A 17,287-nucleotide genomic window follows, 5' to 3' on the forward strand; every position below is an offset into this window, starting at 1 on the left:
TTCACAAGCAATATCACATTTACACGTTATAGCAAACAGAACAGTAGCTTTTATAATCTCCATTTTACAGATGAGGGAACTGAGTCTTGGAAAGGTCGAGGGACTTGCTTAGAGCCAGGACTCAAACCAAAGTCGATGGCATGTGACAGGCACTTTGCATAAAGTCATCTTATTTGATTAACATTACTTACTCCTTACGACAGCCCGGTGAGGTAAACATCATTATTCCCTTTATACAGCTGGGGAAACTATAGCGCAGAGAGGTTAAGTAACTTACCCAAGGCGGAGCTCAGATATACTCCAGGGCTGTCTGACTCTGCACTGTACCGGGCTGCTTTTGAGTGAGAGTGGGAGAGAGCGTGACCACACGCCTTAGATGAGACGTGACCCAGTGTCACCCCGAGCCCCTCTCCTGGCACTGTACAGTCCTTCCCCTCATTGCCAGAGCTCTCTCACTCAGGCTCACTCCTGCAGCCCTCTCACGGCTGGGTCTTGCCAGCTGGGGTGGCAGAGATAGTATCTGCAGGCTCCAGGAAGGTTGCCAGGCAAAGGGTGGAGTGAGGAAGGGTTCCCACCCAGAGGGCTCCCCGGGTGCTGGCAGGAGTCCGTCCCGGGGCCTGTGCGTGAGAAGGCGGCAGGGAGGGAGGCGTGTTTGCCTGTGTGGATGCCCGCGGGGCAGGGGGTGGGGCTGGGCTGGGCTCTGCCCCCCAGTCAGAGGGCTGTCGAGGCAGCTCTAGAAGCCAGGCAATTACTTCTGCCAGAATGACTGCGGCTGAAAATAAACCTTTCCACCTCGAACTTCCTTCTGGTCCAGCCTAAGAGTGGCTCTGGAGGCCTCCCTGAGGGCCCAGGCGCTGTTTCTGGGTACCTGTTTGGTCCCTACCAGGTCACATCCCATTTCTGCTTGACTGCTTACAGAGGATTTCATTAAGCCAGTAGGATTTTTTTCTCACAGTAACTGTGTAAAATGGGTGTTATTACTCCTCTTTGACAAGGGAACTGAGGCTCAAAAGGGTGAAGTATCTTGAAATCAATTGGCAGGGCTGGGACTTAATCAGTTTACCTTTATTCAGGGTCTCCTTGATCCCTGGCCCTGTATTCAGGGCTGGTCTATTGTCTCCAAATTCAGCTGGTTTTGCTAATTGCAGCCGCTCCCATCATCCCCTGGACCTCTGCTGCTCGAGTTCACTTTGGGTGTCCCCCCCTTTCCCCTGTGTGGCCACTAAAATACCCTCGATTCACAAGAGCTGAGGATCCTTGACTTGTAGCCTGCTTTGCTTTCCTTTCTTGGCCTCTCCTGCCCTGAACTGGCATCTTCTAATATTTTCTCCACACATGTGGTTGGCATGGACTGCTGCAAGGTGTCCCTGGTTTTAGGCTTGCAGACGACAAGGTAGTGAGTGGTCAGAGGCTCAGCTCTGGCATCATGACACAGACCTGGATTCGAATCTTGTCTCTGCCAACAGGAGCTGTGTAACCTGGTCACTCACCTTCTCTAAGCCTCAGTTTCTGCCTCCATGAAATGGGGAGAGTAATAGCATCAACCTTATGGTGTTGTCAGGAGGAGGATTAAAGGAGATTTTGAGTGTAAAGTGTCTGGAACATAGTAAGCACTCTGCAAATATGAGTTGCGGTTGCTTTTAGCTGCTGCATTTCTATACCAGCCTAGCTCTGCTTCGCTGAATCTTTGCTCAGCCTTTGGGGGGCTCTGCAGGCCAGGGGTTCACCTTTTTCCAGGTGGCAGTTCTGCTCAGATTCCAGCTGCTGGGTGTTCTTACCTGTGCCGTCATATGTGACTCAGCCCATTACTAGAGCAATAATAAGAAAAATATGCCACGCTCAGTCGGTGCCTGGCAAACACACGCCTGTCTCACTGTACCTAAGAGTGGTTCCCAAAATGTACACAAGTCAAAGTTTTGTAAACTAAATCTTCTTTTTCTTCACCAAGAGAGCCTGCTATTTAAAGGAATATTAGACCGAATCTTTTCAAAAAAACAAAGACTGCCCTTTTACGGCCAGCTGGAGCTAAATGTCAGCTACAGGGTTTGCTTAGGGTTATATATTAATCTTGCTTTTCCCCCTGATGGCATCTTCTCGAAGAACATATGCAATCCCAACAAGAAAAAATTTCAAACTGCACACCCCCACTGTGGATGGCTCCTCAGAGGGTTTGGAAGTGGGCTTTGTAGGCCACTTGTACCTGGTACACTGAGGCCTGGAGAGATTTGGGCGCCCAGTCACTGGGGGGGTAAACAATGATTCCCACAGTGGGCAGTGGTGGAGTGCTCGCTTCTGCACACCCAGCTCTGGGCTGCGCCCCTCAGAGGAGGTGCGGCTGAGAGGATTAATCAAGCTGCTAGGGCAGGAGCCACCAGGCCAAGGAGGGTTAACACCACTCTATCGTGGGGGGCAGCGGGCGTGGGGTGGGGGGGCAGTGCAGCTGCCCAAAGGCAAGGCCTCCCTTCCTCCCTGACATGAGCCGGAACCAGCTTCCTTCCTGAGGATCCGGTGCTTCCCCTCCTGCTCAGCCTGGCAGCACAGAGGGTGGCTCCCTGGCTAGCAGGGCACTCCCCAGAGCCAGGCCTTGCCCCCGGGGCCTGGGAGGGACAGACTCTTTTCTGGCATTAAGCAAGTGGGGAACAGCAGGATCTGGGGAGGCCAACCTCATGAGAGGCCTTGAGGTCCCTTCTTTCCTGGGTCCTCAGGACCTCCCAGTACCACCTGGGGGCTCATTAGGAGCAGTGAGAGTCCTCTTTGAGGTGATGGAGGTGTCCTGAAGGCAGGGAGGGACAGAGAGAGGGACGGGCGGCACCGGCCTCTACCTCCAGCCTTCCTCCCCATCTCCCTGTGGGGATCTCATTCATCTTTTCAAACTTAGATGTCTTGTTCTCTAGGTAGCCCTCAGGGACCATCCGCCACCTTCTATGGCTTCTGCTATGAGTCGATCTTCTTCCCCAACCCGACTGTGAAATATTTGAACAACGGGCCCATACTTTATTTTCTACAGTAGAGCAATGCTTGGCACAGAGCAGAGATTCCATTAAGTGTTTCCTAAATAAATGGATTGATGGACAGTTGGGATGAACCTCCCACCTACCCACCGTCGCTCCATCCTGGGCACCATGAACCCCCATCTCTCTGCTTTTCAGGCCCTTCTGTTCTTCATGCTGCTCTGCTCCTTGTCGTCTTTCTGGCAGTCGTTGAGCCACAAAAACTCACCCCTTTCCCCAGGAAGGTAAGCTTGTTGGGTTTATGCAAACAGAGTACGCAGTGAGCTCCAGCCGGCCACAGCTCTGGTAAATATTTCCCAACTCTGCCCCTTGCTGGCTGGGGCCTGGGAGCTATTGGCCAAGGCATCTCAGCTGTTTGCTCAGTGGTTCCTGGGTGCTAGGAACTACCCTCCAGGGCTTCAAGGTCTGCAAATAGGATTCTGACCCACCCAGTTTTCTAAACTCTTTGAGGTTGGGAGTTGATCACCCAGCTCCATATCCTAAGGCAAAACAGGCCCCTTGCAGACAGCCCCATAGGGAGCAAAGTGGCTCTCACAGGACTGCCCACTCCTTGCTGTTTTAATGGAAACTGTGTGGTTGGGGGTCTCCAGTCATCTGATGCCACCGTGACTTTATTTTTCATCAACTGTGGAGACAAATCTACACTGAACCTCTAACTGGCTCAGTTAGAGACAGAGACATATGGACTCTTAAGGCTGAAGGGTCCCTCAGGGCGTCGCCCCTGTTCCCAGGAGGTTTCCACAGATCTGCTGTCTGGCGCAAAGGCTTTCTTCTTCCTGCCTTCTATCCTGTGTGTTGATACACTTATTTTATTCATAATATATTTTCTTACGACTAAGTTTGTACTGTCTGCAGTGACATTTTTAAAAATGTAGAGAATTTTTATAGAGCTAAATATATTCAATTTCTGCAGTCTGAGATTTTGCTTTTTTGATGTTAAAATAGTGTTTGTATGTAATGAAACGATCTGAGTACATGAGATCAGTTCCTTTGGTATTCTTATTTGGCAAAATAAAGCAACCCTATCTCAACTCTACCCCCAACCCCCCAGAAAGGAAGAAAGATTTACTTTGTCAGGAACCTGAAAAGCCATGGGGCCAGTGATTGCAGCACAGGCTAGCGTTGAGAGGGCTGCGCTGGTGGGCCATTCTTTCTCCTGATAGACCCCGGTTCACCTCCCTGTGGCCATCACCCCTGCAGGTGTCACTCTCCCTGCCTCGGCTGCAAGGCCTGAGTTCATCCCTTCACTTGGCTGCCCTTCCTTACTGGAGAAGAGCTGTCACCCCGAATCTCTCTTTTTACTTGCAGATTTCCAGAATTCCTTACATGATTCCATATATCAGGTTTCCGATTGCCTTGCTTGGAGCAATTATATACATAGTACACGAATGCTTTCTTTTTGTAAAAAAATGTAGTAACAGGGATAATAAAGACTTTTGATCTCCGTTCAGTCTCAGCCCTCTTCCCAGAGGTAACTCCTGTTACTAGTGCCGTGTGTATATGTCTAGAAGACTTTCTTCTCTGCACTTACATGGATGTGGGTCCAAACAGAAACATATGACTGTTTAAGGAGTTTTTTAAATGCGTATATATATGCATACACACACACACACACACACACACACACACACACACATATGTATAAATTATACTATGTGCATTCTTCTGCAACTTTCTTTTTAAATTTAAAAGTAAGATTTATAGATTGTTTCATGGCAGTGCATATAGAGCTGTATGATTTTTATCAATGATCACATAATATTCTAGTTTCAATATAATTTTACTCTCCCATTGCCCTGTCAATGGATGTTAGGTTGCTTTGAATATTATTTTTTTACATTGCTGTGATGAACTCCTTGAACTGGTTCGTGCCTTGATGCCTTTATACACATGTGTTTTGATCTACCAATCACACCCTTTAAGTATAGTATCCCCAAGTGCACAACATTCAATTCTCAGATGCCATCTGGCTAGGCCAGAGTACAGTGGAACCATTTGTTCATTCCTTCATCCATTTACTCAGTCAACAAATTTTTATGGAGCAGATACTGTATCTCTATTGTATCCTGATTCCAGTCATTTCCAAGCACAGATAAGACACCAGCGGGCCTGTTATCATGGAAATTACATGGTCAAGTAGGAGAACCTCCTCAATAGTCTACAGCTGTTAGTACAGGCCATCCTACAGATTTTGGGAAAGATGATGCCACACTGTCAACTTACATGCTTTTAGAGTTAGTGAATGTCTCTCAAGTCATTTTTAAATATAAACTGCTGCTTCCATTTGTACAGGTAATTTTCATATTCTAAGTAAATGCTTTTTACATTTGCCCCATCTATGCTTTATCATCTTACTTTCTTCTCTTCTTTCCATATTTTCAAGTTTTTGCAAAAAATCTTGATGTCTTTGTGCAAAGTACTAGCTAGTTGTGCTCCTCATGCAGAGATTTATTAAGTATGCATGCTACATCTTCAAGTTACTGATAATATTCTTGGTAAGACTGCACCATGAGCAGAGTCCAATGGCATAGCATTGGAGACATCCCTCCTGGATATAGTGACTCATTCATCAACCCTCTCTCAGCTCATATGACCCCATTTTGACCACCAGGGACAATGCATATATACATGTATACATGCAGACATACAATAATTACAGCATTCACCTGATCCTCATTTCCAGAATCCCTATATAACAGGAAATGAACCTAGTTTGTCCTGGCTTTCTAAGTCAGTGGGATACAGTGGAAAAATGGATTCTGGATCCAGTCAGACCTAGGTTCAAATTCCAGCTCTGCCACTTCCTGGCTGTATGGCCTTTGGAAAACCACTTGGCTTCTCCAACACCCAGTTTCCTATATTCTAGGACAGTTGAAAGTATGTATGCATTAATTCCCCATATATTCAATAAGCACCCACTAATGACAGGCATCATGCTCTGTGCTGGGCAGGCCATAGCAAGCAAGACAGGTCTCTCAGGTAATAAATATGCAGAATCATTATCTTCATATTGTTTGGGTGACAAAAAGAAGGAAGACCCTTCCTGCAACAGATTTTACAGACATGGAACCCTAACCCTTGAGACCTGGGTGAGAATCAGAAATCACTTCCCTTTATAAGTAGGGAAACAGACAGATTGTTAGACAGTCCCTTGGCTCCAGTTTACTCAGTCTTTTAGTAACTAATTGGGTAACTGCCCCCGAGCCTGAGAATTTTGCTTACACTGTCGATTGTGTGGGTTCACCCGCCATTGCGGAGCCCCATCTCAGGCTAATAAGGAAAACAGGACAAGATGTGCTCAATAAAAATGGAACCAAAGGGCAAGCCCAATGTTAAAGAGAGCTAGATATAGCAGGGCTACCGTTATCCAGAGGGCCAGCGGCCTCACCTATTTAAAACCCAGCTGAGAATAAGGAAGTAAAATGAGACCTCAAACCAGGCTCTTTCTCAGAGCCTCACACTTCTATTTTAGAAACAGTTGTAACAAGCTTAATGATCTGGTTTTTCCAGCCCTTAACAAATAAAAGCTGCAAATTTGAGCAGGAATAAAGGGGGCTGCTAGAAGCAAGCATACCAATAGCAGCAGATAAAAACCTGGTATGAGGAAGAAGGCAAAAAAAAAAACCCTGGAAAAGCAGCCCTGCAAAAAAATAAAAGAAAAAAAGCAATTGGGGGCCATTTAGTGCTGCAGCCAACAGAGGACCAACATTCAGGATCCCAGAGGGCATGACTGCTTTTAAAAGGAGTTCACAATTATGACTTGAGTCATTGACTAAATCATCTTTCAGCTACTCTTTAAGGGAAAGTATGTATATAACACCTTTTAACAAGATCTCTATTCAAAATGAAACTGATAAGTAGCTATCTAAAACTGCAACAAAGGGCCATGGAGCTTCCAGGGATAGATTTCAGTGACTTCCAAAATCTGCTGATTTGGGAAGGCCTCCTCAGAAAATCCTAGGAATTTGAGAGATGTGTTGAATTTTAAATCAGGTGACTTGGGTTCAAATCATAGCTCTCCTGCTAGGCAGTCACCAATTAGATGTCTGCTAGAACATAGTGACTTAAGATGCAGTGAGAGAAGATGGATTCCCAGTTATTGCTAAAAATAAATACACACACACAGGCATATCTGAATAAGTGTGCATTTATTTACTTAGATAACATGCCCTTCAACCTCTCAAGATTTCCCTTTCACCAGGCAAACAAGGAGACTCCACAACCAACTTTAATACTTCATGAGCTAAGAAGTTCTACACACATATATGAAATTTTGAGTGCTTACTATTTTCAACCTTAATTTTGTTTCTAATCTAAAATTAATAATTAGCTTTCAAAACCTGAACATTGCAGAAGTAAGTGGCTTAGTAAGTGAATACCTTCTAGAACCCTAAATTATCAGCCATCAATCATCAGCAGCTGGGTTGGCCGTGGTCTTTCAGATTATTTTCTGTATTCTTTTTGTCTTGCAGACACTCAACAGAGAATTCCTAAAATGAACAGTCCTTTGTGGTAAAGGATAAACCTTTAGAGGTGGAGATATACTTTCGATCCTAAAACTGTCCATTCTGTCTCCCCCAATCCATTCTTGCTGTTCTGGCCTTAGGTGCATCCCCACCACTCCTTATCTAGACAATCACAACAAATGGCTTTATAACTAGTTGCCCTGCTTCCATCTGTACTCTCTTCAAATCCATATCCCACACAGCTAGTAGCATAATTGAACTACATGAAAATCTTACCATGGCACTCCCCTTTGCTCTAGTTACACTTGTTATACCCAGAGCCCAGTCTTGACTCCTTGGCATGGCACACAGGGTTCCTCCGAGGGCCCCTCGCTGCCCTCGCACCCCACACAGCAGCAGGAATGAACTGCTTGTTGTTCCTGAACATGAAGTGCTGTTTTACCCTCTGTAACATCGGACAAGCTGTCCCCCTTCCTGGCATGCCCTTCTCTGCCTTCTCCCGGCAAACCCCTTTTATTCCCCCAGGGCTGCTCAGAAGGGCTTCCTTGCTGCAGAGCCTTCCTTATCTCATTCCTCTTTCTCTGCCCTGACGATGTGAATTGTGCACTGCTACATATACTTCTGATGCTCAAAGTATTGCACTATAGTTGAATCCTTTTATACTGGCCATCTCCTAATTAATCCGGGGAGTCCCCATCCATCTTCATGGCCCTAGTTCCCCTTGGTATACAGTGGGTGCACGCTAAATGTTTGTCAAACTGAATTGAACTGGGAATGGGACTTATGGGGCAGGAAACGCCTGCATTTAAGGCATGCCACATGGAAGACTGTCTACTCCACTACTGTCAGAGCAGACCTGGTATCAGAGGGCCAAGAGAGGTGCCTCATTTTATTTGGGATGTTGCAAGGATATAGATACAAGGACCTCATCTTTACTAGAAGACTATTCTCAAAGATGAAAATCCCAAGGAACACTGTTTACTTGCATTTCTAGCCAATGCTCAGTCTTTCAGGGACAAGCTTCCAGATCACAAGCCATTACTCAGGAAATGCCCAAGAGGATCCCATTCAGATGTGGTGCATATTTTACTTTCAGTCTCTATGCAGGCCTCCCAGGCTGCGCTTGTGGCAATGTTTGCACCACACGCAAGGCGCACAGAGGAGGCGGGGTCAACAAGCACATTCTGGGTGGAAGCCCAGTGGGCTGCTTCTAAGAGTGGTGTAGGCAGGCAAGGGGAGGGTCTAGAGGCCAAAGACCCAAACAGAAAGCCAGGCTCTGCTCTTCCTGGCTGTGCGACAGTAGGCACGGTACTCAAATTCTCCTACTACTCTCAGCTCCTACATTTTAAAAACTGTTTGATATGATTATTTTCCTCATCGAAGTATCATGAAGAATAAATGAGGATGCATTTGAAAGAGCTTTTAAATCTCTATAAAGTGCTAAAAAAAATTCCTTTCTCTCTTTCTTGAGAGGAGGCTCTTAGAACTGACCTGGTGTAGTATTTCACAGCCACACGGCGCTGTGCACACACTCTCACGCATCTGCGTGTGTGTGCCTCCAGGGTGAGCAGTGCATCTGCCCGACCTTTCATCAGTTTCCCTCTGTGCCCACAGTAACAGGTACCCTGGGGAGGGGTGGGGGCTTTCATGGCATGGCTCAGCCTTCCCTTTCCCATGCCCACCTATCTTCTTCATAACAAGGGAGGGAACGAGCAAATATCAAGGCCCTGGAATTTATTCACACATGTAAGAGTCAAGGACATGCAGACAGCGGGTTCCCTAGCCAAGTACATTATGTTGTCATATCAAATAGATGTGTATTTACTCCATATCTGAACTTAACCCTGGGTAGTAATGGAGATCTCTGAGTGGAGACTGTTCTTCTGACTCAGATTAAATCTCATTAGAGCAATAGGTTTAGGGTCATACTAAATTATCACAGGAGCCAGAGTAGACAGCAACATCAGATGTTAGACCTAGAAGGTAGGACCATGCCCTGGTGCAATGGAACGGGCTGAATACCGGGTCTCCAGGCCTGGCCTGGCTGTAAGTAACTCTTGCTGTATTGCCCAGAGCAAGTTATTTCCCCTGTCTTGGCTTCAGGAGACAAGGTTGTAAAATGAACCATTTGGAGCTATCTTTCCTTCCAGTTCTAATAGGGAAGAAGAGAATCAACCCTTGTTGAATGTCAGCCACACACTCGACATTCTCTGCAGTAAGCCACGTGACAAGTCTATGATTTCATAGCTCCATCACACACAGTAGGTGTCTGTTAGGTTCATGAGAAAGAACTAGGGAGTCAGATAGAGTTAGGGTGAAATCTCAGCTCTATTTTTTACCAGCAGTGTGACTTTAAGCAAGTTTATTGACATCTCCAAGCCTCAGTCTTTTCATGTGTAAAATGGTGACATAGTAATACTTATATGCTCACAATCTACTCCCACCTCTCTCTTTTGTACATTGTAAATTTCTTGAGTAGATTCCACCTGGTCTGTTTCCCTTCTTTCCTGGAGAAATAACCTAGGCCTAGAGAAATGAGTGAAATAACTTAATATTAGATCATACAACTAGTTAGAAGCAGGGAGGGAGCCCGAAGTCAGGTTTCCTGGTTGATCTGAACCTTGTGCTTGTTTCCTGGGTGCCCTTTCTGTTGTTATCATCCCAGCTCTGAAGAGGACAGCAAAGTCCTCCCAGGCTAGGCAGCCCAGGTGAAGGCAGAAAAGGCTGGTATGCTGGCAAACAGCCATCACACACCAGACACTGCCTAAGAATGGCCACTGGGCTCAAAATTAGTTTGGGGAGTTTGATTCAGAAACCACATTCAGCATTTCTTCTCCCACCATACCCCCTACCTCATGCCATTTCACCTATTTGGGGGCAAAACAGCCCTCTGGGTGGACAAATCAACATTTCTATGTGTTAGGGCTCCCTGGAGAGTAGTAGCTCTGAGCCCTTATCTACTAGGTCGGCTACCAGGAGAACTGGAAGACTAATTCAAAGGGATCAGGGTCAAAAAAAAAAGAATGCCATCAATCCAGCTCCCTGCTGGAAGGGGGCACTGCTGGCCTTCTGGAAGGCTGTGAGGCAATGCCATGGTTAAAGGTGTTCAAGTCCTGGGCACCATGAAATATTTAAGATGCATCCTCAAGAGGACACAGCCCCTGCCCAGAGTGTTTAAACTCCCGTTCACAGTCTTATATGCCAGAGGGAGAAGAAAACTTTTATGGGCTTAGAATGACGGGGATTTTCACACATGTGTTAGCACTAGCACTGCTCCGTCCTAAGAACTGAAGCCAAAGCATTAAATAACATGACTGATAAGCTTGATTCATTTCCAGAGAAAGTGCAGGTAGGAAAAACAAGGGTGCCTCTTTGAAAAACTTCTTTTCAGGAGGCATCAACTCCAAGCAGCCCAGACTCCTAGGAAGCCATTAGTTTAAGGACCTGCCGCCTCTTCTCGTCCTTTGTCTAGAGGTTTAATGCTGTCGGGGACGACATCCCAGCATGCATGAGCAAATGTACATCTGGGCTGATCTGTCACAGTTCTGACTGGAGACCAGGGCCTGGGCGAGGCCTTCTCCTTCGAGCACTTCTCAGGGCAACTAAAGAGGCAGGAGGAGCCTTGGACTCACGCGGAGCATCCCAGAGCCACTAGGGGAAATTACAGCCAGTGCCACCTGGGGACTCTCAGCGTTGTTCACGTGAAATGAGTTCCTTGCCTGCCCCATTCCACCCCTTGGAATATATTTTTGGGACATTTTCATGAGCAACGTGTTTGCCAATCCTTTACAGATCAGTTACCAAACAGAAACTCTTCCTCACTGCTGGGGAGAAGTGTAGAAGGGGGGGAAAGAAAAAAAACCTCTTGCCTGTAATTGAAGGCAGGTTGGGAGATGTTCACGCTTTGAAATGCTCCTTCTTGTGAAATGTTTATGAAACACTTTCCACAAACGAGTTATGCAACTGAGACAACAGCTTTGATCGTTTCATCGTCAGTGATCTATTCATTAGTGTGAGGCTGTTTCCGTGGAAAGGGCCATGTGCAAATGCCATGGGAGGGGACTGAGGATGAGGGCCCTGGTCCCTCACACCCCATCACATGGCCTCAAAAGATATGGTTTAGAAGGAGGTCCAAGTGAATGTCTGGGCCAGAGCACTGCTTTTTCCATCACCAGCAGTCTGTTCTCTCTCCTAACTGCGATGTTTGTAGTGTGGTTTTGTAGAACAGCGTCAGGGAGGGTCAGAGGACCATTCCCTTGTCAGAGTTTGCCACTCTCCTGTTATGGGACTTTATACCCTTCTCAGAGGCTCTCTGGGCCTCTGTGAGATGGGGAGGGGAACACCTGTCCCCGCACCTCCTGGCTGTGAGGTGAAGTCTCATAAGGAATGTATGCAGGGTTTCCAGGAACTCAGCAGGGGCTCTCTCCTCCCAGGATAAGCTACTGCTTCCTAAAGCGCCTGTGATACCTTTTCCTTCCCTGGTCACTGCCCAAGAGTCCCTATAATGCCTTTGCACAGCACGGTGTGTAGAGAAGACCCCACACTAACAAACCTTGTCTAATAGATGGGATGATCGGGGGCTGTGACAGGGCAGAGCCCTCTGTGGTGGCCCATGTCCCCAGGAATTAGTCCATCCCAAGCAGAGCCTGGACAACCACCAAGGGACCCCGGAAACAATCTTCCCCATTCCAGGCAGGCTGTGGGCTTGGTTGGGTTTTCACAAGTTAGGGGGAAATTGGATTTTCTTCCAATTTGCCTCCGGTTCTCACATTAGGAGTCAATGGCATCCAACAGAAATCTCTCTGTCTCATCTTCTAGAGCCACAGCCAACACCCAGTTGCCTGGAAAGGTTTCAATCTTTCCCATTCGACAGCAGTGAAGGGGAATTTTTGATTTGGGAAGGACTTTATGTATTTCTTTGTTTCTTGGCCCCTGACATCTTGAGCATGCAGGGGGGAGGGAGAGTTGTGGATGGCTGTTCCTCCCTTCCTCTTCCAGCTCCACTCTTTCTGGGACCCACTGACCAAAACGAAGATTGTAGAACTTGTCACAGGCAGAGAAATCTCCTTTATTGTCTTTCTCCTTGGTTTTCTTAGAAACGTCTTTTTGGGTGGGGGGGGAATACTGTCAGCGTCTCACATCCCAGGAGTAATGAATTATGATAAATGAAAGAGTAAAAGGTCAGTAAAGCAAAAACTCAGAGGAACAGGGTTGTTAAAATGCCCCCGACTAATACCCACAGGAATTTTCTGCTATCAGGCACCCCATTTTCAGAACCAGGAGGTCGGCAGTACCCCTGAAAGAGTTGGGAGGGCAATTGATCCAGGAAGCAGATGAAAGGGTGCATTTTCTTTTATGAGGGTGCTGGTTTCTGAAATTAAGTGTTGCAGGAAGACCTGGCACTGATTCTAACAGACAGTTCCCAGGTTGCTTTCAAGCCCTGTCATAGCTGCACCTCTTATCTCTCCATTGCGCATAATGAGTCTATAAAGGAATCCTGCCACTTGCCTCTGAGCTGGAGCCACGCCAAGCTGCCTGCGGTGGTTCCACCAGCGTGGTTTCAGCTCCAGTTTTCCATGTTCTCCCTCCGTCCCCCTTCCTCCGTCCTGTCTCACCTCCCCGCCCCCTGGGATGAGGGGGTGCCCTGGAGCAGGAGGGGGATATAGAAGGAAGATGAAGAGAGGGGAGGCTGGCCAAGAAGACTTAGCTTAAATAAAATCTCTTCTCAGAGCAAACCTGAAGGTTGGTGGTGGTGGCGGTGGTAGTTTTAAATAAGTAGTTTATCATCTATTTCTAGCTTTTAAAAACCTGCTAACAAATGTTTCCCCAGAATCTAGGATGTGAAAACTCTAATTTCTAAGGGGAGAACTAGGACACCAGAGCTTCTTAGACAGACATGCCAAGTGTGGGTGGGAGGAACAGAGGGGCGTTGGGGGTGGGCACGGGGGTCTCCTGGAGATGGCTCCCTGGTGGCCACGCCTTTCAAGTCTGCAGAAAGTCCAGCCCTCTGCTTCTGCTGTGCTACTTCCTATCTCTCTCCCTTCCTCTTTGTTTCCAAGGCTCCAGGGAGTCTCCCCAGGTTAGAGGAGAGGGGAATGATTTGTAAACAGTGTTCGGTTCTGAGAGAAGCATCTTACTGCTTTCGGTGCAACCAAGCCTCTTTGGTGCTGCTTAGATCTGCTTTACCTAAGAACTCTGCAGCAGCCTGGATGCGCCGGGTCTGGCCAACACGCTGCGGAACTGGAATGTATGATTCCCTGTTAGGACTGGAAGCGAGAAAGATCATGTCGAACCGTATAAACAGGTGGGGAACTGAGTCCCATAGAGGCTAAAGGATTGAGGTTCCATGGTAAGTGAGAATGAGAGAACTGGAAACAAGGTCTAGCCCCCGTTCCATGTTTTCCTGGCTGTTTCCCACTGGAGACTCTGGAGAGATGGGTTCTGTTTATAAATATCGAGGTGGGTTCCTATCAAGTGCAAGGCACTATATTTAGGTCATTCGCTCCTTCCTCAGGGTCTAAGGTCACTCAACAGGATCTTCCGAGCTCTCCACCAGGGGAAATTCTTTCTTTAGGGATCCACGGTGATTAAGCACAAGTGTAGCTGTTCGTCTGAACCTCTAACTTGGTTTAAACTAACACAGAAAGGGGAGTTTCCAGGGTGTCAGCCACGTTCCCAGGTAGACCAAGAAATTGTCGAAGCTGGGATCTCTGTAGTCAAGTTTTTTCATCAGAGGGTCTTCCGCATGTCTTTTATAAGGTGTGCTCTAGAGCCCATGCTCCTTGCCATATAATATGAATTCAGAGTTACGTGGCTTCCCGCCCCCTCGACGGACTTCCGGAAAGCTGCCCAAGGGTAGTTGCTGTCAGGGTAGGAGGAGGGGGGGCGCTCCCTGCCCTGCCTTGGACACCTGGGGGCCCTGCGGTGGGCGGGTGGGGCTGCCCCTGAAGGGTGGCAGAGGCTGGGGAGAGAGCCCCCACAGGCCCTCAGACTGTAAGTGCTGCGGTGACTGTAAGAGAGGCGTGTCTGCAGCTGTAGGGAGATAGTCAGGGACTGTCCCCCAAAGCCACATGGGCCAAGAGGGCCAGAGGCAGAGGAGGGAGGGGAAGCGGGCTCCCAGACTTTGGTATTTTGTAGACCAGGAAAATAAAAAAACATAAAATGGGGGAGATAGCTAAAAGGTTGCCAATTATGAGGTGGGGACTTTTTAAAATACCATTGAGGATCACCAGCATTTCAACAAAGAAATTCTAACATATACCACCAAGAAAAAAAAAGTCACTTAAGAATTTAAATGAAATGTTTCAAGTCACTGCAATATCCTTATTTTATCTCATTTCAATGAGGGAAAGCGTAAACCGCACTCCGTTGCAGCACAGCCTCTAGAAGGGTGTCTGAATGCTCCATCCATCTTGGTGGAGTCCCCTTCCTGCAGATGGCTAGGCCAGAGCGCCACTCACCTCCGTCTCTGACCAGCTTCCCTGGCCCGGGGGCGCACAGGCGGGGACATCAGGAGCCAGTTCTGTTCTCTGCAGGCTCGTTATTCCTGCCTGTGACCCTCTCTCACTTACCATGTCTGTCTGCCTGGGCAGGCCCAGGACTGACGCCCTCCTCCTGATTCCACTTACAGATTAAAACCGAGGACCTCAGCGACTCGCTGCAGCAGACCCTCACACATCGGCCATGCCACCTGAGCCAGGGCCCTGCCGTGATGTCCGGAAACCAAATGTCGGGGGTAAATGCCAGCCCATGTCAGGGAGCCCTGGGGTTCTCGGGCTCCCCTGCAAAGTGCTTGACCTCTAGATATGATTCTCAGTGAAATCCGGAGTGGTCTAAAGAAGTCCCTTCAGGGAATGAGAGAGACTAGGTCCCTGGATAGGGGTGGGGTTACAAAACAGTCCTCTTAAAAGTGAAGCCCAGCTAGTTAAATGAAGAAGAATCTCTACCTCTCTGGGAGGAAAAGGAGCCAATCTTGCCAGAATGATGGACCTAGCAGCTATGGGTCAGGCATCTACCAGCCATATTCCGAGGTGCCCTATGATGCCAGCCTCTGCTGTGGTTAGAGTTATATGGTTATATAGCCAAAATAGAACATGGTACTGGGGCAGGGAAGAAAGAGTACCTGGAAACAGTAACAACAAATGTCTGAGAAGGGTGGTGTCCAGGCGGCAAAATCCTTTCTTGGTTTGGGGAGGCAAGAGCCACCCTTCTCTGGAAATATTTAAGACTAGAATGTGCATCCTTCCTTCTCTTCTTCATTCAGCAAGGGTTTTCTTTTTGTTATACACAGATGTAAGCTTAGCCCTGTGGGGTCTCAGAGCTGGGGGGTCTAGATTGCAGGGGGCCCCCAGATCCCCTAAGTATTGGAATCGGTCTTTCCCTTTTCAGAACTAGCGGGAGGAACCCAGGGGAAATGGACTTTCTATTGAATCAGATTGGTTTTCTTAAGAACTAATCACTTGTCCCTTCCTCCAGAAAAGGTTTAGGCCCAGGAAATGGCCTAGATGTGACTTTTAGCATAAATCTCATATGGTGGCATGAGATTTAAGAAAACAGTGAACACTTGGGATTGCATGTCATATCGAGGGTAAACCTCTGAGAGATGGGTCATACCCTGTGGGCATCCTTGGCATTTACGGTCTAGTTGGGAGACAGGACTGACCCACACAGAAGTCAAATACCAAAGGTTTAAGTAACAGTAAGGTGCAAGGCATGACTTGGCTGAGTGCAGGAGGTGTAATAGCACTGGCATTAAGGGAGTAGCTACTATGTGCCAGACGTTGGGGACACACAGAGGTGCAGGGCCAAGCCGCCCCCACAGACTTGCAGAGTCCGGAGACCCACGGGGCTGATGGGCAGCAGGCAGATGAAGCCAGCACCCCCAGCTGGTAAACTCTGCGATGGACATGTGTGTCTCCCCCGACGCGCAGGACGTGACTTCCCTCCATCCGCTGCAGCAGCTTGTCCTCGTTCCCGGCCACCTGCAGTCTGTCTCCCAGTTCCTGCTGTCTCAGACGCAGCCTGGGCAGCCAGGTAAGAACTCTGAGGCCAGGGAAGGGCCGTTGCTTTCTGGATGGGGGAGCCCAGGCGTGGGGCATGAGGGCGCGTCACCCTTTGGTACTAAGGCTGGCCTGTCCGCCGCTGGGCCTGAAGAAGGAGCCCTGGTACCGCCTCCTGCTCTGCTTCCCCTCCCCACCTGCCTCAGTTTCCTGGCCAGGTGACGCTAAAGAACGTGGGCCGGAAGAGCTGCTTGGTAAATGCAGTACAGACAAGTCCCAGTTCCTTGGAAATCTCTCAGCCACTCTCAGGCTGTTCTGTCTCAGTAGTCGGACTGTGATTCCATCTCGATGGAGTGGCAGTGCCACCCACAGGCCGTAGGGAGGGTTTGCAGATTTTCCTTGGCAGGGAAGTTACCACTGAGAGAACTTCTTGGCCAAGAGCAAACAGATTAGAATATTCATGATAATAGTTAACATTTCTTGAGCGTGATATGCCAGGAGCTCTGCTGAGTGATTTTCCTGACATTTTTCAAAATAACTTTGTGTGGTAGAGAGTCATATTGTGTCCCTAGTGACCCACTAGAAAGTTCTATGACTGTCTGAAACCCATGTCTTAGCCATTACACTGTACTTGTCCTGCCTGCCCCTCCCTCGTCTTCACCAAAGTGTTGGAGGAAGTGTAAATTCCCCTCCCTTGTACAAACCCCAAGTGGAGGTTTTAGAATCCAAAATCCATAAAATGCAGTTCTGCCTTCTTCCTCAATGCCTGCTCAAATTATATATAGTCCTTGCCCTTAGTTCCCAACACATC

The 17,287-nt window shown here is 47.9% G+C and overlaps 1 protein-coding gene across 2 annotated transcripts in view; it reads left to right on the forward strand.

Annotated features, from left to right (window-relative positions):
* Positions 1 to 17,287, forward strand: part of POU2F3 (POU class 2 homeobox 3) — a 79,256-nt gene that overhangs the window by 37,711 nt on the left and 24,258 nt on the right. For both annotated transcript variants that reach the window (XM_057490386.1, XM_036887640.2), the window contains exons 4-5: positions 15,108 to 15,212; positions 16,408 to 16,510. In XM_057490386.1, coding sequence (XP_057346369.1) covers positions 15,108 to 15,212; positions 16,408 to 16,510 — 208 coding nt within the window. The remainder of the gene's footprint in view (positions 1 to 15,107; positions 15,213 to 16,407; positions 16,511 to 17,287) is intronic.

The sequence above is a fragment of the Manis pentadactyla genome, chromosome 13, assembly GCF_030020395.1.
Source record: "Manis pentadactyla isolate mManPen7 chromosome 13, mManPen7.hap1, whole genome shotgun sequence".
Lineage (NCBI taxonomy): Eukaryota > Metazoa > Chordata > Mammalia > Pholidota > Manidae > Manis > Manis pentadactyla.